Source organism: Zonotrichia albicollis, chromosome 4 (genome assembly GCF_047830755.1).
Source record: "Zonotrichia albicollis isolate bZonAlb1 chromosome 4, bZonAlb1.hap1, whole genome shotgun sequence".
Classification (NCBI taxonomy): domain Eukaryota; kingdom Metazoa; phylum Chordata; class Aves; order Passeriformes; family Passerellidae; genus Zonotrichia; species Zonotrichia albicollis.
In genome coordinates, this window is record NC_133822.1 from 60,358,989 (window position 1) to 60,381,858 (window position 22,870).

The window sequence follows — 22,870 nt, forward strand, 5'->3', positions numbered from 1 at the left end:
GGTAAACTAAGGTTTTTTTCAAGTTAACCGAGGATTATTTGAAGGTAAATGTGTGCCAGTCAGTTTAACCATCTCTAAATGTAGTTGGGGCTGTCTGTAGAGAACTGTTCTTTGTAATTTTTTTTGTCTATGTGTGTAGTGCAGAAAGGAAGAATGTTAAAAGCTTTCACAGTCTAATTAATGGCATATGCACATAGTACTTTTTTTTTTTTGTGGTGTCAGACCTTGACTCCACTGGAAGTGCAGGAGTTTGTAATGCCTTAATCCTCGCAGACAAATTGGAGAAACAGACTTTTGAGCAGGAACAAAAAACCCAAATGCATGATTTATTTGAAGCCCATTAAATTCCAGACCAACTAATTCTCTATCTTTACCTTTCAGCAGCTGTTGTGTTGCTCAAAATTTGGGTGAGACCTACAGAAGAGAATTGTGTGTTTGCTAAGGTGTAACCATTGTCTTAGAATGTAGTTTAGAAGACACAGAAGTACTTTTGGTAGGAAAATTACTTATTTTGAAAGAAATTTGGCTTAATATTGGATCTAAGGATCCCAAACAATGGTCACATACAGACCTCTTATACCAAGCTGAGTGGGACCAGCTGTGTGCAGCATAGTGTGTGTGATGCCATATCAGCATGAAGTCTGTACTCTTGAACAAAGCTCTTGTTATTCCCCAGTGTCCCACAGGTCCAGTATTTTTCCCCTGTATATAAATGTGCTGCCAAAACAAACAAAAAGGAATTTTAATGTGCATATTAGGGGTTTTTATACTAATTTTACTATTAAATGGGATTTTTTTCATTGCAAGTTCACTGTTTGAAAACCAAATACATTGAAGATACTTGTTTTCTATAAAATGTCTCTCAAGTCTTGTAGCTTCCACCTTGTTTTCTAAGATTGTTCTTGGTGGAGCATGTGAAGCCCAGCAGACCTTTTTTTGCCTTTATCCATCTTGTGATCTAGTACTGTGTTGTGTTCTGTCCACGTTTCTTCTTGGAACTGCCAAGAAAACATGGAATAAGTCAAATAATGTTTTTCCTGTGATTACCAGAAGTCAATACTAATCCTGGCCATAATTGATTATGTCAAGAGAATCAGTTTCATTAAACAGTCAAGAAAAAGCCTTTTTGCTACTGAAATGCTGATACCCTCACAAGAGAAAAGAAAGTATAGGAACTGAATTGTATTGATAAAGAAAAAGTAGGTTATTAAATTAGGCATTTTAGAGCTCAGCAAAAAGTGCAGAGGCAAAGAGTGGAGTCAGGATGCACTAATGCACTACTTATTGTTGGATGTATTAGGAGAGCTGTAGTTGAAGCACATGGATTGAATACTTGTAGTAGCACTGGAAAAACTATGGAAATATGTTGTCTTATAGCTGAGAAATTATGTTTGAAGATTAGTTATGGAATGCTAATGCATTATGGGGACCATTTACCTGAAACACATCATTTGCAGCGGTGAAGGAATCAAAGCCAGGAGACCTAGTCAGAAGGTATTTATTAAAATCAAATGTAGGACTTGATAATTCTTTAAAAATTTTAAGATGCAATTAAAGCTTTGTGAACTTTCAGGGACTCTAAGCTATAGTGGCTAACTAGGTACCTGTAAGTATAGAGAAATCACTCAGTAAAACAGTATTTAATGCATGAAGTTGTATTATAACCAGTCTGAAAGAGTATTTTCATTGAATCAAGACTGTAGCACAGTAGGCTAAAAAACAGATCACCAATGAGAGTAATTTATGCCATTGTTTTCATAAATGAAAAAAGATGGGAAAAATCAATGCAATTGAAACCACAAAGTGGCCATAGACTGATGGCCTAGTAGTAGTGATTCTGAAGAGAGCCAGAGAGTGTTAGTCCCCAGAGGAAGAGTGGGGTGGAAGCTCAGCACATGGAAAGCCTGTGTATGTGTCTTCACACTAGGGGAACTCTGCAGTCAGTGTGGCAAGCACATTGAAGGTAGTAAAAAGGTACAACAGAGCAAATAAAGCAGAGCTGAATTTTTGAGAGCAAAACCCAGATGCTGAAGAGGTGTGAAAGGACTGGATGGAATGAGAAAAGAGCACCACAGGTTCTCCTTCTGTGTTGAGAAGGGACGTTTGCTGTGTGCAGCTGGCTGGGTTGAAGGTTCTCCTGTTTAACAGTGATTGCAGAGATGCAGCAAAGCAAATTTCTCCTGGGAAATAAGTAGTGTCTGCAAAAAGCCTTTGCTTTATTCTTCCTGGAGAGAAAAGTACTCTCAACAAAGAAAGAGTAACTCTTTGTGGAACTGAAGGTGCTCCCTAAGAGTTCTGACTGCTGGTGCCTTATGGCTGTCAGCTGGTTGCATGGGGTACATGAAGAGCCCTGCTGAGATCATGAATACTTTCTTCCTGAAACTGTCTTCTTGCAGTGAGCCTAGATTAAATATTCAGTAAATAACTGGGATATTTACAGGGATAAAATCTAGTGAGTCCTTGCAGAGTAATAAACATACTATACAAAAATGAGAACGGCAGAAAAAGGTGATACTAAGGCCAAAAGGAAGTAATGCTGAATTGGAGGTAATTGTCATATGCCATTGAATTTGCTGCATTGTCATAGGTTGGTCACTTCCTCCTTTTGTTTGGTTAATTGAGATCTTGGAGTGAAAGGACAACTCTTGACTAGTGGAGAAACCCTCCAGTGAAATGAATGAGCTGGTTTATGAAGAGATGAAGTAAATTAATTTGGTGTGCATGAAGAAACAGAGAAACAACCTTCTGTGGTCTAAGGGCAATTTCTCTAACTGCAATCCACATCAAAGTGCTTCAAATATTGCATGGCCTACAAGTGGGTTACTGGCTGTACCGGATCGAACACGGGTACTGTTGTGAGGATGTAATCCCACAGTGGACAATTTCTGTACAACTTGACCTTTCCTATCAACTATAGCCTGTTGTCCTTAGCCCTGGAGGTAATGTTTATTCTCCACTCCATTTTATAAGTAAACAGCTGAGATATACATCAAACACTCAGTGCTAGAACTGAAGATAAAGTGCAGGTCGACGGTATTTATCTCATGGCCACTACTGCTTTTGTAGCAGATGCACCAAATCTGTGTGCCTGAGTAGGTGTTTTGTACCCATGGCAACATAATTCCACCAATTAGCCTCTGCTGCACTCTGCTAAGAATTTTATTCTGCAGATTGATATAGAAATTATCCTTAAATACCAGAGTTGTATTTTCCATGCATTGCTGTGAAAGAATTTAATTTATTCCATTGTTAACATAACAAATAGTAAGTCATCTACTGTTGCTTCTTTAGGAATTAAATTACCATGACCACAATAGCACTTCTCAAGAAGCCTCAGTTGAAGAGACTTGGAAACTGTGAGTGTGAGTTACGCCAGTTAGAACACCAAGGTGTGTCTGCTAGTTATATTTGGTCTATGATACATTTGTGCACCATTGTATGCTACTCTACTTTTTACTAATGGATTCTTGTTTCTACTTTCCAATTTAGAGAACTGCAGCTTATTGATAAGAATAATGAAAATAAGTCAGTGGATTAAATGACACTTGAAGTAGCCAGAAAAACTCATATCAATCAGTTTGAACTTGTGTGTTGCTTAAATAATAAGGCATTATAACTTCAAGTATCAGGTATTCATGGACAAATAACTATGAAACCCAGATGTGCCAGAAGTTCAGGATTGTTGAGGTGAGGGAGGGAAAGCTTGTACAACACCTAGGTTAACAATACATGACAGAAGATAGTAAAGAGCCAGGTATTCTGGAAATCCTGTTCCTGATGGTCTCTCTCAGAGTGCTATATTTTGCCTTAGGGTCCTTTTCAGGGGCCTGTTTTTTCTGTAGCTTTTACAGTAGTGGCAGAAATGCTGACATTTCTTACATCAGTAGCATTTTCCCTGAAGGAAATAAAAGCTCCACTGACACAGGTGAAAACCGAAGCTGAAAACGCAATAGCATTCAGACTTTTGCCAAAACCCGCTTACTGCCATAAAAGCAGGACTTATCTACTTGTTAATGTTCCTTCCTGGAGCATTGCAGCACGTTCCAGGAGCTCTGGAACTTGCTTGGAACAATGTGCTGCTGCCGGTCAGCCTTACATCAGTGCCACCGGATGCCAAAAAATTTCACTCAGTGATCAACTTCTTTCCGGCTCCTTGCACTTTTAGATGAAAGGCTTGCATTGCTTTAGAGAGGACAAGCACATGTGCGTGTGCTGCTTTTGTCTGCTAAAACCTCTTTAATGGCTTTCCTGCCATACTGTTTTATACTCTAGGTTTATTTTATCTTTAGTGTCAAATCCAGTGATGATTACAGTGCATAGAAATGAGAGTGGAAATTATTCAGTGGAGAAATTGAAGAAGTTGGACCTGAAGTACTCTAATGCATAAAAAGTAGAAATAACTAGGATGGAAACCTGTTAAATGTGAAGAGTGTTGGGCTTTACAGCAGTGGTCATTGTAGTGAAATTCTCTTAAACACAGGTACAGTTATTGTATCTGTACAAATCATTCATCTTATAAGAAATACTGAGAAAACATTTTCTACTCAGAAGTATTTTAAGGCACTGGAATTTTATATGGAAGCTTCCTATCCTAAAATGGTACTTTTTAGTTACGGTTTTTGCTTTTTATTTTTGTGCTTAAATTTTTGGTAATTCTCACTTGTGTAATTTTCAGACTTCAGCTCTGTTGGTGATGCAGATGGAAACCTGTATGCACATAAATGCTGTCATGTTTCTGCAAATTGGCCAGAGCTGCAGGGGGTGTATGGCTGGGATCTGCAGCATTCACAGTGATGAACATGTGTGATGTAGAGACCTTGGATACAGGGGACAGGCTGTCAAACTTGTATTCAAAGCAGCATGCATGCAAAAGACCAAGAATAAACATGCAGCATTAACCCCCCCCCCCCAAGCTATCTATACAAGTTTCAAATTTGGTTTGCAGCATTTCCAACTAATAAAACCATTTCTTGCCAAGTGCCATGTAAATACCACCTCATCTGTACCATTTAATGCATACAGACCTCATGTACAGTTCTGTTTTGCACTGAGTTACCAGACTGAACAGAAGCCAAGGCAGGAAGTGATTGTGGCTAAGGAGCTGATGCTGATTGAAAATGTGTGGTGCTGTGGAGGAAACATCAGACAATAGAACCTCAGTCAGTTTGGAAACAGATTTAAAAACCAGCACCTTAGGATGTAAACAGTCAACAGGACTGGGGCCAGCCTTTCTCCTAACAATCAGATCATTAGCAGTGGGAGCGTGCAGAATGATTTCCATGATTAAAGTGCAAGTGCAAAATCCATGAAGGCGTGTGCTCATCAATGCTGAACGGGAGCAGCCTTCTTGCTTTTTGCTGTGTTTCTTCTATGGGTTATCCTAACTCATCCTGGATACAAGAGTCAGGCATGAGGTTTAAATCTAGGAAGGGCAAATGGTCAAGGACTTTGAAAAGAAAGGTGTAAGATTATTTTGTGTAACTGTAATAAGGTAGGATCCCTCTGAAATTGTGCTTCTGATTTTCAAGACAGCTTCTGTGAAAAGTCATCAGCTCACATTCAATTAAAATTGTCAGGATCCAAGTGGAAACAGTCTCTGATAAGAATGGAACAGAGCGATTGTTATAATTTAAGTGAAGATTATTATGTGGCTGAATGGGACAGCTTCCTCATTTGTCTAGAGACTAGTTTAACTTGGATCATTTATAACAGCCATGAAGTAATTTTGAGTTTTATGCTGCAACTTCTGATTTCACCATTTTACAAAAGTCCAGCCAATGCAGAAAGGAATAAGAAAAGCAAACATTAATATGTTTGTATGTATCCATTTCGTTGATGGGTAAGACATGTACACTGTACATGTCAATAGTTTTGAGTTTGGTTCTAATTATGCTATTTCTGAGTTTCAATGGCAAAGTGCAGATGGCAGCAAAATGGCCCTTAGCTAAAGGGGAATTACCAGGCTACCCTACTGTTAATGCCACTCTTCAACACACAGGTGTGCCTGAGCAATGCCCTGCATTGTCTTGGGTCTTTAAGCAGCAGAGCATTAGTTATGAAAGTACTGAAAGGACTGAAGTTCCCATGCTCCCTGCCATGGGCCACCTGAGCCTCAGTAATTTAATAAAGTGAGAAACTTCTAAGAAGCTTCTACCACAGGACACATTTGCCTGGCCTCTGGCTGTTAAGATCTGACCAGTTATTAAAATTATTAGAGACAAGCCTCTGTCTGACTAAAGGTGCAAGCGAGACCATATTTTTATTTATCAGTAAATGTGAGGTAGAGAGAGATAGGAAAAAGACAAGTGGAGGAGGAGAGGGAGAGAAGAGAGACTGAAAAACAGAATAAACATCAGAAGTATCACCACCCCCCGCAGGTTCCAATGACAGCCTCTTGGTTCTCTTGTCTCATTGGGTTGCAGTCCTGTTGATGTGGTGGTTGCAGACTGTACCCATCAAGTGGGCAGGAAAGAGCCCACATAACACCAGGTCCATGGGGTTTATATTAGCTGAGGCTAGGTGGAAAGGCCCCTCTACTTCCCCTAGATGATGCAGTACTGGGTCATGGGACATTCCCTGAGTCGTTGACATCTTCTAAGGTGTTGCAGCAGTCTCTTACCCATTATAGCTCAATTAATCATGGCCCACCAGCTGAGATAAAGACCTTCATCCCATAGTACTTCAGAGGGGAGTTCTCACAGCTGAGCCATTATGTAAGGGAAGATCTGGCATGGTAAGAAGCACTATCCCACTTGGCAGGATTTGCCTGTTATCAGCCTGTTCTGTTATCTGGAATCCCAGTTTGCAGCCTCAGGTGTGCACACCCACCTGCACTGGGGAGGCCACTCTGTGCACCAGTGGCCAAGCACCCAGGTGATTGTTTGAGCCAGTCCAGCCTCCTGCAGCAGCTGGGCAGTTACTGCACATGGTCCAGTGTTTGAGTCACTCAGCTGTAGCAGGCCAGTCTCTTACACGGGGACAGGAAAGGTGCATCTGTGAGCACAGGAGAGTTCTGGAGAGTTCTATGAGCAGGGAAGGGGTGGAAAGCAGTGTCAAGGAAAAGGAACAATAAAACAAAGCCATGTTCTAGACTGCAAAGTTTATTAAATATCAAGTTCAATTAAATACAGTGTAATAACTTCACAAAAATGTATTCATATAAAAAAGAAGAGTGTTGACAGCAGCATTTAATGCCTTTCTCACTATCTGTTAACTCAAGTCCTCAAAATAGTGGGTAAAATCCTAAAATTCTTTCAGTCTTGATTCATCTCAGTACAATTATTCTTACTTTTCCAGAACTGTGGCTTTTGCAGATGGGAAATGACAACACACATCTTAATTAAAAACCAGTAACTCTCTGAAATAAAACTGCGTATATGGTTGCTACCAATTTTCCACCGCATCTGTGCTACAGACACCACATCATTAGCTGCTGGCAGCAACAAAAAGATTGGGTATGCTATCACACAAGTTCTGGAGAGTACTGAGGAGTGTTGATAATATTAATGTTCCTTTTTTATCCCTCCCACTGAAAGTGTTTTCAGGTGTACCGTGTTTAAGCAAGAGCTGCAAAAGTCTGAAGCTGCAGCAATTTTTCATACAGAAATCAACACCAATACCATGAGAGGTACTGAGTTTGAATACCCCTCATGATATTCAAGTGTATTGTGACAGTGACTCATCATGAGGCCAGGTTGCCTATGGAGGCTTTGGAGTCTCCATTTTTTAATTAAAAAACCAACACAGATCTGGGAAACTAACTAAAGGTGGTCCTCCTGGAGCAGGAGGGCTAAAAAAAATAGCCTCCAGAGGTCCCTTCCAACCTCACTCATTCTGTGATACAAAATAAAAATACCAAAAGACCATAAAACAAGTCTTGGCACTACTACACACTCACAGTCATTTTAAACTTATGTTGCATAAAGTGACAACAATGTAAAGTGCCCTTTTCTCCAGCTTGACCACCACTATAAGTTAATTAGCAGAACTTAGTACTGCATCAGGATTGAAGCACTGGGCTCAAAGAACATCAAATGATGTCCTAAGCACCGAAATAACACTGGAGAACTTACAAACACATTGAGTGAAAGGAATAAACAGAACAAAGGGAATGCTTTTGTTAAAACAGAGAACACAAATAATGCAACATAATGAAACTACTGTAAGGGGAAACATTTCTGACAGTTTTGTCAAGCTCAAGAATCCAGATCAGTCAATCTCCTGGTCAGAAAAAAACAGATGTGGTTCTTACTGTGAGTGCAAAAGAAATCAGCTATGCAGAAAAAACCCAACAGATGGGTGCACTGTGCTTGACATCCACTTAACAGAGTTTGTATTCAGTCTGCAATGAACAAATTTTCACTTCTGAACTGGGGAGAAAGGAAACCATAAATGTGCTTTCTATAAAAGCAAAGTGTTCAGAGCCTTTCCACAGCACTTCATTCAAATCATGTAATTTTTGGTTAAAACATCACGGTACTCCTCTATTGCTCTGGAAAGGGGATCCTGGTCCACATTAAGGTTTTTGGAAGATCCAGCACTTCCAGTTTCAAGTTCAGCAGTGGCTGAGGGGAAAAGAGACAAGATTCCTTATGTTACTTCTGCAGCAGACATGGAGAAATAAGGCACTGAAAGAAGATTTGACATTACTTGATAGTCTGCAAATCTGAACAAGACTTTAAAATTTCCAAGGACACCTAATAAGGGAAGAGCTGGGCACAAAGGAAGAAACACATTTTGTGCACATGTGCTTATCAGTCAACAGCATTACTAAAGCTACTGACAGACATTCCACAGGCTACACCCTGAACATCTTGTGGGACTCCACACGACTCCAGTGGCCTTTAACAGGGCTGCTTAATGGAGCCCCTGCAGAGCTCTTCAACCTGAAGTCTTTGCTTTCCTTAAACGTTCAGAGCTGTGCTTGATTGCAACACTACAACTGCACAGCTGCAGTCCCTGCAAAGCAGTGACTCTGGAGGACCAGCCATCATGAAGCAAGTGGATTTCCTCTTTGGATGCCTGGCCTCAAGTTACAGAGTGTGTTTTAGGCTCCATGTTGCAAGCATTGAACTCATGTTTGCCTAAACACTACTGAACCATCTCTTCCTAAAGAAATGTTGTCTTTTATCCCTGATCAAGTTCTTCTTAATTATTCAAAACAAGACTGCAACACCTAAGCTACAAAGACAAGCCATGAATCATAGCAAAAAAAAAAAAATCAAGATCTAAGAGCAGAGAATATGTAGGGTATGGTTTAGTACTGAATGCAATCCATGTACAGGGAAGAAAGGGATGGCTGCAGTCTATAAAGATCTATAAAAATCTGGGGGCTTCTTTGATGTTTTTGCTGGAGATTAACTCTAGTGAGTAGCAGCTTCATCCTAAGCTCAGTGTTTCTGAGTGGAGCAGTGGATGAATTTTCTTTTTGCTTGTGCATGTTATGTTATGCACTCCAAGGCAAGTGCATAACATTATATGCAATGTTTTGGAAAGCAGGAATTTTTCACATTCAAGTCTAAACTGGAGAGCTTGCAGAAAAAAAAAATCTCTGTGCTTAGCAGAAGTTGAAAATAATGGCTTGAAAGCTGTTAGAAATAGACACCTTTTTCCTTAATAACCCTCTAAATGGAATGACACATTACCTTCTTTCAGTTCCTTAGTGATTTTTTCATCCAGTTCCTGTCGTACCTAGAATTATACATCAAAAATATAATTAAGACATAATATGACCCAAATGTAACTGCTAAAACTTCTAAAACATTCTTAAACTCCATGGACAACATGATTAAACCTAAAAATATCATCCCAAATGGAGATGATGGCCTGTGATGGCCAAGAAGATGCTGAAGGCCACATGAGCTATGTGGAAAGGCTGAGAGAGCTGTGACTGTTTCTTTCATGGAACAGACAAAGCTCAGGTGACCCTGTCTGTGTGTATTAACTACCGGGGCTGGAGTAACAGAGATGGAGCCAAACTCTTCTCAGTGCTACCAAAAATCCAACTGCCTCCAAGCTGCAATTTTTTTTCAAGTGTGGAAATAAAGCAAACACATGGATTTCTCTGAAAAGGAAGGAAAAAGGCCGTTGAATGAAAATACACCTTCAAGGACTGACAATGTCTCCACTGTCCTCCTGCCCCCTCTGGAAAAGTCATGAAGTACCAAGGACTGAACAACAGGCCCTAATGAGGCCTCAACAATAGACCTGGAGGCAAAGTTGACCTTAGATGAACCTTCCAACCAAATGTTATCTATATATATATATATATATATGTGCTCATTAACAAACTATTGTTATATGTGTACATTTACTGGCAGAACATGTATTTACCTTTCCGCTTCTAGAAACTCATCTGGCCTAACCCCCTAAGGGGGTACAAGATCTAAGACTTGATTCCTCCTTGAGCCCTGGCCAGGCTTTGGGAGAAAGCCAACAGGTGAATGAAATTACACATTATGTCAGCTTGTTTGTTTAACAGTATAAATTTGGGCTATTTTCACAGCAAAGCTGGGGGAGCCTGGTGGCCTTCAAGGTGGATGCACCACAGGAGTTCCCAGTTACCTCAGTTCTCCAGTCCTTCACTGACACTTTTCCCTGACAGCTGAGGTGTCTCAGACTTATTTTATAGCAAAGTACTGGAGTAATTGGTGATGTATCTTTCTTTATTATTAAAGGCAATCTTTTGTAGTATTCATTAGGAGCATTACTTAGCTTGTCCTTTATAATTATTTGCTAATGATTATATGCTTTGCTTAGCTTAGCATATCCTTCCAGAATTCAATGCAGTTTTACATTATAGTAAATTCCACTGTTCCTCAAGTCGGTGTCTGTCTCACTGCTTAGCTCTTCAGGCAGTAACATACTGGGTCACTTGCAGCAGTCACCATCTCAGTAATTCTGTTTCAGGAGGTGATGTTGACTTACTACTTACCTATGGGGCTTCTTGAGCACAGAGTAAGTTGGATCTTCCAAGACTCCATGAGATGATAGTCAGGGTCTAGGAACTCAACTTCACAGCAGCACTGCTACTGCACACACAACTGCTATTGCTACCCAGAACTTCCTGACTGTCAGAACAGGCAAGGGCACTAAAGAGCCTTCTCCTCTAGTTTAACCAAGTTCCATCAGCAGAGGTGAAATCCATACATACAGTGCCATCTTACAGAAGCTGAGCTACCACAGAAGCCATAACTTCACAAAGACAAAAAGCACAGAACTACTGGGCAGGAGTCACTCTTTTACTCAAGAGAAACCAGCAAGTTCAAAGTGTCCCCAGCTTTAGGCCAATGTGAATGCCTCAGTAAGTTTGAATCAAACCCAGCAGCATAAATAGACAAAACATTTGCAATAGCACCCAAGGTTAAATAGTACAGGCTACAAACCTTGTCATATATCTGGCTGCAAAGAAGAGAGAAAAGATTTTTGATTAAGGATCTGAAGAAAGAAAAACAGCCTGAAGTTCAAAGGTCTTCAGTGAGACACAAGAACAAGGCCTACATGTACATGAGGCAAGGAAAAAATCTCACAACAGAAAGACCACTAAAAATACAAGGAGGCATTTGGAAAATGAAGCCAGAAAAGGAACAAAAGTTGAGAGAGAGCGTAGGGAGCTGACATTCCCTTTCTCACATCATGTAGGGAAGCTGGTTTCATAAATCCACCAATTCACACTGGTTGCAGCTAGCAGAGTTCACTATTCTTTTCTACACACCCACATTCATTTGCAGCAGCCTTTGGCACAGCTGTTAGGATGGAAGCTTGACAGTTAGTAAGTATAACAAGTGGCCTCGTGTCCCAAAACCTTCTTGCAATACTTGCAGCAAGTAGTCAGACATTCTCTGCCTTGGGCTATGCACTACATTTCCAAATTCTGGTACACAGACCACTAACAGTACTTCCTATTTATGACTCAGAGAGGGAAGACCAAGTTTTAAGACTTCCCTGAACACACTGAACACTGAGGTACTTGAGGCTACAGGTGGTGCCATGACAGTCTCAGTTGTTCCCTAATTGATGATTTCAGGAAGACTTATCACAATAGAATGTGCAGCTCAATTTAGAATGAAGGCAGATAAATTCACAGCAGGAAATCTGAGTCCCAGACACCACCCTTTTGCTTTCATTGAGAGAAATCCGGCATGCTGAGATTTCCATCTTTCTCTTAAAAGAACCGGTGGAAATGGTAAGAAATAGGTATGTTTTCTATGGGTATAGCAGTTGCTTGTCTTACCTTTATTCAAGGGAGAAAAACTTCAGAATTTGATACAATATTAGAGCTCAAAGGGAATCCTAAGAAGACAAACTGTGTATAGTGAGAGTAAATTATCCTCAGCTCCTCTGGTGACAACAACCATAGGTTGTGATCAAGAGCAGAGAGAACTTCAGGGGACTAAGTCCTATCAACAAAACTGCACTAGGAAGGAAAAATGTTAGTATAAAAGAAAGCCCCCAAATTAAGAAGAAAATACTGGACATCAGTAATTGAAGACTGGGGAAATGTCATATATAATTGTTCAACAACTTCCTTGAGAATATGCTCAAAGCTGTGAGACACACATGCTCAGGAAAGAAACTCTATGGGTGCTCTTGCAGTCAGGACACAGAGGGAACCATCTCACCACTCTCAGATCTAATGCAGACTTGTCTTGGAATCAGCTCAAATATTTTTCACAAGTGGATTTGGAAGCATTTTTCAAAAAACATTGAAAAGGCCTGTATAGCAGTTTGAACTATACATCTGTATTTATTAGCAGCTGTATAAAACAGTGATCCACGAAATAGCCTGATGAAATGTTTAATTTCTGTAAATAAATTTCCCTACTTAGGGGAAGGCAGAAACCCGTGAAGGTGTCTATCTTGATATTGACAAAGCTTTGAGATTCTCAGAGAGTTCCAATGTGTTCTGGAAAATGAAAATGGAAAGCACTACCTGAACACTTGTTGTAACTGAGTTTTAAGAAGCACTGAGTACTTCCACTTTCTTTCCCTTCACTAACTGTTTTCCTCATTCTTCTCCAAAAAAGCCACAACTTTGTTAAGCTTTTCCTTGTAACCTAGGGCAGCTTTTTTTTTGCCAACAAGAGGAATGCTTTCCTCTTTTGCCTTTTTTTAATGCCTTGTTTCCATCTCCTTGTCCTTTCTTTCCCTCTTTTGTTCTGTGCTCCCTACCCTCCTGGTCTCCTCTTTATTTCCCTTTCACAGTGAGTCCCTGTATTTTCCTTCCTTTCTAGTGCTTGTATGCAGAACAGCCCCTGCAGATGATACAGTATGAACGACTTCATGAGTGCTTCCAGTAATGTCTGTCCACCTCTGCCCTCAAAAGAGTGTTCACAGCTACACAGGCAAGTCCATCTCTGTAACTGCCACAGCTACACATTTCCAATGCTGCTTTGGTCCCATCTGTTGTCTTGGCTTGCTTTTGTAGAACAGGTGCTCTGTGTAGACACATGGTTTAAATGGGTTCTTTCCAATGAGGGGGGACCATCAAACTGAGATGGACTTAAAAGTGAAGAAATACTTGTCACATTCCCTTGACAGCAGAATACAGTATCTCAACAGAGAAACTTGGCCATGTTAAGTGAGTCTCTCACTGATTACAACTATTGGTGTGGGGTTTCCATGGCATAATCTTCAGCCTTCTGTGAGGGATATGGTATCACAGGGGCTGCTAATTACATGGCATACTTAGACCAGAGGCATTGCAGAGGTTGCAGCATTGATGTAAAATAAGAAAGCTGTGAAGACTTGCCAAAGAGCAGGTAATTTTACCATTTCATAGAACAACACATGGCAGAACTACAAGAACAAATGTCTCCTATGCATAGTATGTATTCTGCAATGAAGTGTGAGAGCAAAGTTATGCCATCCCATTCATATCATCCTACTTTTGAAGCATCCTTTTGTTGGTAGTAACATACTAATGCAAGTTCTGTGAAGAAACTGCTGGAGTGAAGATCAAGGAAGAAGAAAAAAGTGTCTCAGAGATGTCTGATTGGATTTGTCACTCAACGTGATGTTAGCCACTTTAAACAGGTTGGCCAAACCATACACAGGAATTTCAGGATGAGCTTAGCTGGGAGCTCCCTATACCACAGTACTCCTTGTCACAGTTTCTCTTGTAAAAGAATGTCATGGCGCAGTTCACTGCTTTGACTTAAATATTTTATGGCCTTTACCCTCTTGAAATTTTTTACAACCCTGATGGCCAAAAGTCTTCAGCCTTACAACATACAGCTGTGCACTGTTCTGAGGATTAGCAGTTGCTTTGGTCTATTATACAATATGGCATGGACCAATAAATGGATTCTAACTTCAGGCTAAAAGGGAGAACCTTGCATATGACTACTCTTCAGCAGGAGTTGAGGAGTATTTCAGAATGCTTACCTTGGCCACAAAGGCTGCAACCCTGTTTCTCGAGGATAATGTGTTCTCAGCTGGGGTGAGGAAGCTTCCTCCTAGACTGAGACTTCTGCTCAGTCCCAAATTGTTGCCAAGCTGTCCCAGTGCAGTTGAATACAGAACTGGAGTTGCAGCCAGACCTCCGCTGACAATGCTGCTTGTGATTAACGATTTGCTTTTATGGCGCTCCCGGAGGAGCTTCGCATTGGCTTCCTCAAGTCTCTCATTGGCTCTGAAACATTTGCAAGCACACAAACAGTCACCTTCAGTAGCAACACTGGCCCAAAGTTACTCTCCGGGTCCTCAACTATTATTTGACTTCTGAGATGAAGAGCCTCCAAAGCAGCACATCATTTGACCTGAGCTTGTTTGGAGGGCCTGTTCCTAGGACATCACACTCGGTGCAAGGAGCAGCGTCACCAACGCTTAGGAGTGCTCAGCATGAGGGCTTCAAAGCCTTCTGTGAAAGCCAAGTGTTCACAGAGCTTCTTCTGGAAGGTACATCACCTCTGCAACAACTCTGGGCTGACCCCCTTCCCAAGGAAAGCTCAAAGCTCAGAGCCACTGCTTAAACAGAAGCCAAAAAAGGTAATTCCTATATTTCCTTCACAGAACAGAAGTTCTCTGAGAACTCTCACAGAACTGTTCTCTGAGAGGCCTACTCTTATTCAAACAATAAAGGACATGAAATTAATTTTTTCTGTTGTACAGAGGATGAGATTATAGAAACTGGCAAACAAAGCTGCCAGTTAAAACAACATCAACTTGAAAAGTATCCTATTCATGCTATGATCAGTTGTGTTCCTGTTGAAACACTAGAGAAATTAAGGCCTGCGAAATGGGAAGGGTCTTAAGGTATTTTTCCCACAAACATGTCATCATAGGCTTTCAATGCTGGCCAGGTGCAGAAGAGAAATTAACAAGAAATATGCATGAGGAAAAAGGAAGCTCTTATTACCAGTCCAAAGAAAGCATAGACTTACCTTTCCAGCTTCTTTGCTAAGGATCGTCTAGTTTTCACTTCCTCCAGATACAGCTCCTTGTACTTTTCCACTTCTGCCTGTACACATTCTTTTGGAAAAGTACTCTCTTGTTGAGTATTTTTTATCTTGTCCAATTCACATTCAAGATCTCTAATTCTGTCTTTTAGCTGGTTTCTCAGAGAAGCATGATGACTTGCTCTGATGTGTTCTAGTCTGTCCTGGGAGGCTGCCTGTGCCTGAAAGAGACAGTGCACGTTCAACCACCACAAAGACCAAGAGAACTCTCCCCACCTGTCAGTTGCATGTACCCAAGATCATGGGCCCAGCCTGGCTCACAGAGGCAGCTGTGCCTCTTCATTACCATCAGCAGTCAAGGCAGAACCCTGGAGCTACCACCAGGGTAAAAAATTCTTTTCACTCAGGATGAAGCCCAAATCAGCACCACTGTTCAAAGCTACTAATGAAAGGGTATTATCTCTGTAGGACAGGGCATGGAAACAGGATTCCTCAAAGACCTCAGCAGGGTGCCTCACCTCCTTCCCCATCTCCACACCTGCAACTTCAGTCACTTGTTTTCTGAGCACTCTCCCTTGTACAAGGAAAAAACTGGACCTGTAGGTCTGGCTGTGACAGCTGGAAGGTGCAACACCTCTTCAAACATGAACAGTGAGAAGGAGCAGACCAGTGGACAGAGACAGCCCAAGCACTGCAAAAAGGAAACCTACCTTGGGCAAGCTTTTGATTCAGGGACCTGCCTTCAGGGACATTGCTCTTATGGTGATAAGAACACTCCTGCCCAGCCATATCCCCTTCTCCCACTGCCCTTTGGCACAGACACAAGTACAGCACTGACACACAGAATCAGGCACCCAAAGCAAAACACTAAAAGATGGTGACCACAACCAAAGTCTGTACAGAGTGCCTACAGACACACGTCAGAAAGTCACTCACTTGCAAAAACAGATTGACTTCTTGCAGTTTTTGTCTTATTTCTTGGCCTGCTCGTTCATCAACCTCTCTTTTATACTGCTCTATTTGGCTGTGCTCCACCATGTTAGTCTCTAAGTGATGTTGGAGTTTTGCCACTTCTTCTTTCAGCTGGCATTTGCTCTTCTCCAGTTTTTCACAGTTCCCATGCAGGGCAGACAGCTCTTCTCGCAAATCCCGGTTTTGGGCTTCTAGCTGCATGCTTTTTTTAGATTCCATGTCCAGCTGCTGGGAAAGTTCAGCAACCTGTATGTAGGGGAAAAAAAAAAAAAGAAACTCAGAGGCAACTAAAGGCAGTGAATTCTGTTAAAATTGCTAAAGGGGTTGTCCATGGAGACTATTTATCATCTGCACATTCAGCCCCGACCCTCACCCATGGACATGAAATCCTGGTAGGACAGCAGAACTGCCGATCCCTAAGGCCCTCCCTGAGGATCTGCACTCTTGGCTGACCCTGCCCTGTCCTGTTCTTCTTGGTGAGTGCCTGTGGAATGGCTCCTTGGCCCATGAGGTCATGGACCCTGCCAGCCTTGCCGCCACTCTTGGCCTGCCCTTCCTCTGCATGACAGTCTGCCCTTCTGGTGCCAGTGCAGATGCTGCTTTGCACTTTAGGATTGCATCTTTACCCATACTGAACTACATCAGTATTAGTTAATAGTCACCTGCTTCTCTAACTGTAGAAAAACCATAGAGAGAGACCAATCAAATCAAAAATACAGCCAAGGAAAGCAAATCATCAACATGACAAGAAAAACTGGCAAAGCTTCACACAGGGTTGAAAAGTAGTAACACCACAACCAAACAAAAGTCAAATTAAGCAGAGCTCACCTTTGTTCTCAATCTATCAACTTCACTGACCATTTCAGAGTATCTACTCTTCATTTCTCCCTTCAACTTAAGCTGTGACTCCATTTCTCTCTCCTCATACACCTTTATTTTCTTCGTAGCTCTACTGAGAAGTCTCTTCAACCTAAACAGCAAATCAGTTCAGGAAACAACAAAACACAGGAATAAGCAACTTGCTTATATGCTCTCCAGTAAGGCATGCAGAAATAGCTTTCTTCATCTATAACATACTTGAAAGTACCAGGAATTGATAAAAACCTGGTCTTCCTGTGCCACAAATCATCTGGCACATCCAAATTTCAGCTGAGAAGATGAATTGAAGACTATGTTCCCCACCCCCAGAGAACTGCAGAGCCACCTGGATTGGCAATTCTTCTTGCAGCTGTAAGTATAGGCTCATGCACAGAGGTACCTTGCAGGAACTAACACAAGACTTCAGTTTGCTTGCAGAGTATGTGTACCTATTCTTATGTTGCATTGTGATTTCAGGATTTACCTCATAACCTCGGGCTCCTCCCATGACAATTCCCTGCCAGGTGTGTCAGGCACCTCTCCTTCCCCCTCCCTTGTCCCCTGCCAAGTACTGTCTGAAAATCCTGGTATTCCAGATGGGCATGGAGTGATTGGCAGAATTCAAAAGATGCCATCTACCCCTGGGGGCACATTGGGCCATCCAGGTGTCCTTTGTCCCGTGAGACCTCCTATCATGTACCTGGTTGGTGGGATCTCTACCCCTTCCCTCCCCCTCTGCCCAGGGTTAAAAGAGCCAGCAACCACACGGTTTGGGAGTTCTATTGGAGCTGTTGCTGGATTCAGAGGCCCGTGGGCCAGAACAAAGCTCTGGATTGAAACCCTCCATCAGAACCAACTCCTTTCCTTCACCATTGCCTTAAAGCTTCTCTGTCAGAGGTAAACCAGAGCTCCTGCATGCCTGGACTTGTCTCCAGGTGCCCAGCTGCAGCATCCACCCAGCCAAAGGTGTCTCTGGGGTGAAACCACCACAGCTGCCACTATTTGGTCAAGCAGCAAGGACCAGACAAGCTCAGGCACGTCCTGTCCGGCTATATTGCTAATTATTCCAATATTCTTACATTACAGTTCACTAAAACTGCACTTCTATTCAGGGATATCTCTCCACCAGATGGAAAAGCCATACCTCTTTAAGTCTTTCTGCAATTCTACATTTCGTCTCATTTCTTGGTCCAGACGGAGTTCAACTGGGCGTTTTAACTCTATCAGTTTCTTCACTTTCTTTCTTTCACTCTCACACTTCCAAAACAGAAAAGACACACAACATACACAAAATGTAAAAACAACAGCTATGTGCAATATGTGTCTCTAGCATTCTCCATGGAGAAGCTGCAGTCCATTCCCATTAGCCCAGTTACACGTTAGGTTTCACAGCAAACCGGGCCAATATCGAAGAACAAAAATAGAAGCCTCCACTGAAACAAAGGTGGAGAAGATGCTGGACTACTTCTAAGAGTTCTCAACTCATAGTAAGGATTATTTAGGTATGCTTATTATGGGAGAATACAAACTAATCTAAAGCTTTTACAGAATCTTTATTGATAAGCAGGCAGAGGAATTTGATCTTTGGGAATTTTTTTCAATAAACTATTCCCTTCCACCCCTTCTTTGTGGCCACTTATGTGCTAGTTGCTTTTTACTTCCTTTATTCCTCTACAGACAAAGAGGGAACGACTGCCCCATTGCAACTGTCAGTCACTTCTGATTTCCCAAGCACTAGTTCATTCCCCCAGAATTCCTTCACTATGTTTTTCTGCAAGGATTTTAAACGTCCACTACCCTGAAAACACGCTGTTGCTACTCCCTGCACTGCACTGGAAAAATGAAATACTTCAACCCTGCCCAGAAAACAAGGGGTCAGAAGATAGCCAGAAGGAATCCAAGAAAGACCTGGGGAACTGAAGCCCTGCTTGATGTGTTCAACTGAGGCAAACCATACTGGGAACTCTTTCAAAGAGAATCACTGCAAAACTTACACAAGATACCCAGATAACTTTCATTTGCCTCCTGGATGATCCACAAATCACGACATATCCAGAGCCCAAATGGCAGGGGTAATAAAAAAATGCTCTTTACCTAAGAACTCGACCAAAAGGTTAATGTGGTACTCTCAGGTACTGGCTTAGGTCTCTAGAGAATTTTCTAGATTTACCTGTTCAAAGAGGTCTGCCTTTTCCCTGTCAAGTTGAGCAACACGCTCTTCAAGGTTAGATCTTGACTTAAACTGCTCTTCCCACATGTTCTGCAAGTCCTTTGATGTCAGAGCCAGCAGATTCTGCTTTTGTACCTGTAAAAACAACAATAGCAGAAGAAGAAACTAAGGTGACCGTAAAGAACACACTGGAACAGAAAGCTGTAACTTAAATGGAAACTCTCTCCTTCCCATGTCTATGGTTTATGTTAATGTGGGATGTAGAACACAGCTTGGGAAACATAACCAAGAAGAGAAACTGAAGATGGTAAAAAGAATGAATGCTGTAGGGGTGGTTAGATGAGGTGAACTTTGAGGAATAACAAACACACACACAAAATCACCCTGTAGCTTTCTTCCAAAGGTTCTCCAGAGTTCATTACATATTTTCTAATGCACTCTTTTCTAGTGCCCACCACAGAGTATAGCCTACCCTCATGGCTTCTGTGACAGCTGTATATCTCCTCACAGCAAGAAAACATTCTGAAATTGACAGTGGCATTGATAGTTCTATCTAAAGGCACAAAGATTTGCCTAACAGATGCATTTGAGTTGAACACAACTTGCTCATTCAGTTCAAGTATAAAGATTAGAAGTTGACTAGAGGCTTTTTTCTTTTTTTTAAGTAAAAAAAAAAAAAGAAAATTACAAAAGCAAAAAAGGAAAAAACAAGAGATGCTTACTGGCTACAGAAAGTGACAAAACACTTAACACAAAGTCTCAGGTAAAAAAAAAATCCTTAGGGTGCATGACTTTCACAAGTCCTCACAGAGGAGGTAAAACACTGGAGTCTCACGACAAAAACTAACATGGCCTCAAGACAAGCTCTGACAAACTTACAAAGAAAATATGAATCTGTAAAGTCTGCTCTCCTCTCTCAGCTTTCAACCACACATCCCCATGCTGTCCACAACACCCACTCTATCAGTCATCTGCTATGGCTTAACTCTGGTAGGCAGCTAAGCACTTCACAGCCACTGGCTCACTCCCTGCAGGTGGCATGGGGAAGGGAATTCATCACATAAATGACACTGATGAACACAACTATCTTGCACACCACAACACATATAAAACACGGCAGTAGGAAAATGAGGAAATTTACAGTCTTTTCCCTTGAGGGTGCCTTGCCCTAAAACCAGGACATTTAACAGCTGTGTGCTTACACAACCCACATGATCTTTTCATCAATTACCTATACACAAAAAAATTCAAAGACTGAAACAGTCGTTCACAGAAGCCCATCATGTACCTGCTTTTGGTGGTCCTCTGCAGCTGCCTGTGCTGTCTGTAAGCTCATTATCAAGTCTTCCAGGCGGTTATGAACCTACAGAAGCATTACAAGAAGCAAGAAGGCACACTATCACTTTCTAGATTGAAGTTACACCTCACTGACAAAAGTATTACACAAAACCTCTTAACCTCTTTATTCCTACACTATTTACACCCAGCAACAATGATCAGAATGGCCTTAGTTTGATGCCACTGTAAAATTGTTAGCAATCATCACCTCTGGCATTTGATGCAGAGAGTGAGAGAGAAAAGACCATGTGGGGTATAAAGAATATTCAGTGAAAACTGGCAGGAGTAGCTTTTCTCATCCCCAGTACACTTCAAAATCATGCCCTATTAATCAAAGTGGAAAGATTTGTTACTGCTTTCCCACTGGTAGTCACAGTATCAGTACATCACAAAGTTTGACTATCACATGTAAAGATTTTCAAAATACCTTCAGCTGTAATTGATAACTACAGTCGTAACAAGAACCCTAGTTCAGTGGCTACAATACAAAAAACAACAATAACAATAAAAAAAAAAATCTCTTAATTCAGGCCACAGATGTTAGCACCTTATCAAAGCTAAAATTAAACACTCTGTAGAAGCTGTGGTGAAGTCCAAGGCTTGAACTGAGTTTTGCAGATACCACAAGCAGTCCACTGTTTCATGAGAACAGACACACAGCAAGTAGCCAAAGAAAAAGCAATTCTGCACAGCAAAAGCTCTGAGACATGTAATTTTTGTTTCAGTGTGATGATGTCAGTCAGATCTCTGGCATAAAGGGCATGGCATCAATATACCCTGTGGAATTTCTACCAGTAAACCTGATGAATACCTTAAATGCAACACATTGCAGTCCCCAAAGCAGCATCTGATGTTACAAAGGGCCTAAAGCAGACAATAGTTACACCAGATATTGCTGTCAAATCCTTATCTTTTTGAGTCTTATGTTTGACTTGCTATAGCATGGAAAAATTTTCAAAGCTGGATGGTTGGAAAGTAGAGCAGGCTGCTTTCTGAGCAGCCTCTATTCAGAAAAAGCAGGCACTGAGCTCCCCTTGGCACTCCAGGAAAACCTCACCATAAAATTTCCCCACAGAAATAGGTAACTAGGCTCAGGAGACACCAAAAGAGAAATTTATGATCAGCTTACTGAGGCAGAGGCTTGCAGATCTCTCTGCAGGGCTTCAATCCTATTGCTTTGTTGCTGGACAGTGGCTTCCAATTTGGTGTTTTCAATTTCAAGGCTTAAAAAAAAATACAGGTCTTATTATAAAAATCTGCCAGAGCACCAATTCCCAAAGAACACTGCAAAATAATAAAAAAGAAGAACATTCTTCATAATCTTCATAAATTGCTGTGACACAACAAGGCTACCTATCTTTGCTGTGGTTTCCAGCCAATCTCTGCAAGTGACAGATACCTCGCCCCACTGTGTTCTCTTACTGTTGCACGTGTTCTTCCAGTTGTTTTATAGTAGTGTTAGTCTCAGAAGATGCCAAAAGCTGGTCCTGCAGTTTCTGGGCAGAGGCTGTTGCTTCTCTTTCCTTACCATCCAAGGCAGCCTTCAAGTCACGAACACAATGCTCAGACTGAAGATACTTTTCTTCCATCTCCCGCAGCTGTAAAATGACAGAAAGATTCCACAGTCATGAGGTGAGCTTTTATACAGGGCAGTCAGCTGCTGCCCAAGGACTCACCTGCTGCAGATATCTGCCCATGCCCACTGCCCAAAGAACTGTGATCATCTCAAGTACCTTCAAAGCTTCTACTAGCAAATGAACACAAGCTGTGTTACTTCCTAATCTTCTACAGTGGCCTCTCCCATCCCTCCACAGATTTCCAAGAGCACAGCTCTAAGCACTGACACTGCTGCCCTGACCCTTTTGGGGACTAAGGATGCTCTCTGTAGTCACTCATTTGCTTCTCTGTGAAAGCATGAATCAAAAAGTTTATCTGTCTGTAGTGACTTCACAAGTCCCTCATAAGGATCAGATTTTAAATTATTTTCCTTTCAGAACTCCAAGGCCTCTCTACGTCTACACCTTGGAAAAACACTGTGAAAGGTAGTCCCTAACTCAGAAAGAGCTTACACTTCCGTTGCAAGAAAACCACTTAAGGATGGCAAATTATAGCAGGGCCAAAGGGGAAAAATGCA

At 41.5% G+C, this 22,870-nt stretch overlaps 1 protein-coding gene across 10 annotated transcripts in view; it reads right to left on the minus strand.

Moving 5' to 3' along the window:
- Nucleotides 1-467: 467 nt before the first annotated feature.
- Nucleotides 468-22,870, minus strand: part of ANKRD26 (ankyrin repeat domain containing 26) — a 54,845-nt gene continuing 32,442 nt past the window's right edge. For 6 of the 10 annotated variants that reach the window (XM_074539953.1, XM_074539952.1, XM_074539949.1 and 3 more), the window contains 11 exons: nucleotides 22,159-22,334; nucleotides 21,866-21,959; nucleotides 20,687-20,761; nucleotides 19,399-19,533; nucleotides 18,373-18,485; nucleotides 17,199-17,340; nucleotides 16,335-16,616; nucleotides 15,384-15,619; nucleotides 14,386-14,632; nucleotides 9,645-9,690; nucleotides 7,080-8,564 (listed from right to left, as the gene is read on the minus strand). In XM_074539953.1, the coding sequence (XP_074396054.1) occupies nucleotides 8,443-8,564; nucleotides 9,645-9,690; nucleotides 14,386-14,632; nucleotides 15,384-15,619; nucleotides 16,335-16,616; nucleotides 17,199-17,340; nucleotides 18,373-18,485; nucleotides 19,399-19,533; nucleotides 20,687-20,761; nucleotides 21,866-21,959; nucleotides 22,159-22,334 (1,668 nt within the window). In that variant the 3' untranslated portion in view covers nucleotides 7,080-8,442. Of the gene's footprint in view, nucleotides 7,023-7,079; nucleotides 8,565-9,644; nucleotides 9,691-14,385; nucleotides 14,633-15,383; nucleotides 15,620-16,334; nucleotides 16,617-17,198; nucleotides 17,341-18,372; nucleotides 18,486-19,398; nucleotides 19,534-20,686; nucleotides 20,762-21,865; nucleotides 21,960-22,158; nucleotides 22,335-22,870 lie in introns of those variants that run through there. The other 4 variants (XR_012580103.1, XR_012580104.1, XR_012580102.1 and 1 more) reach the window with 4 other exon arrangements.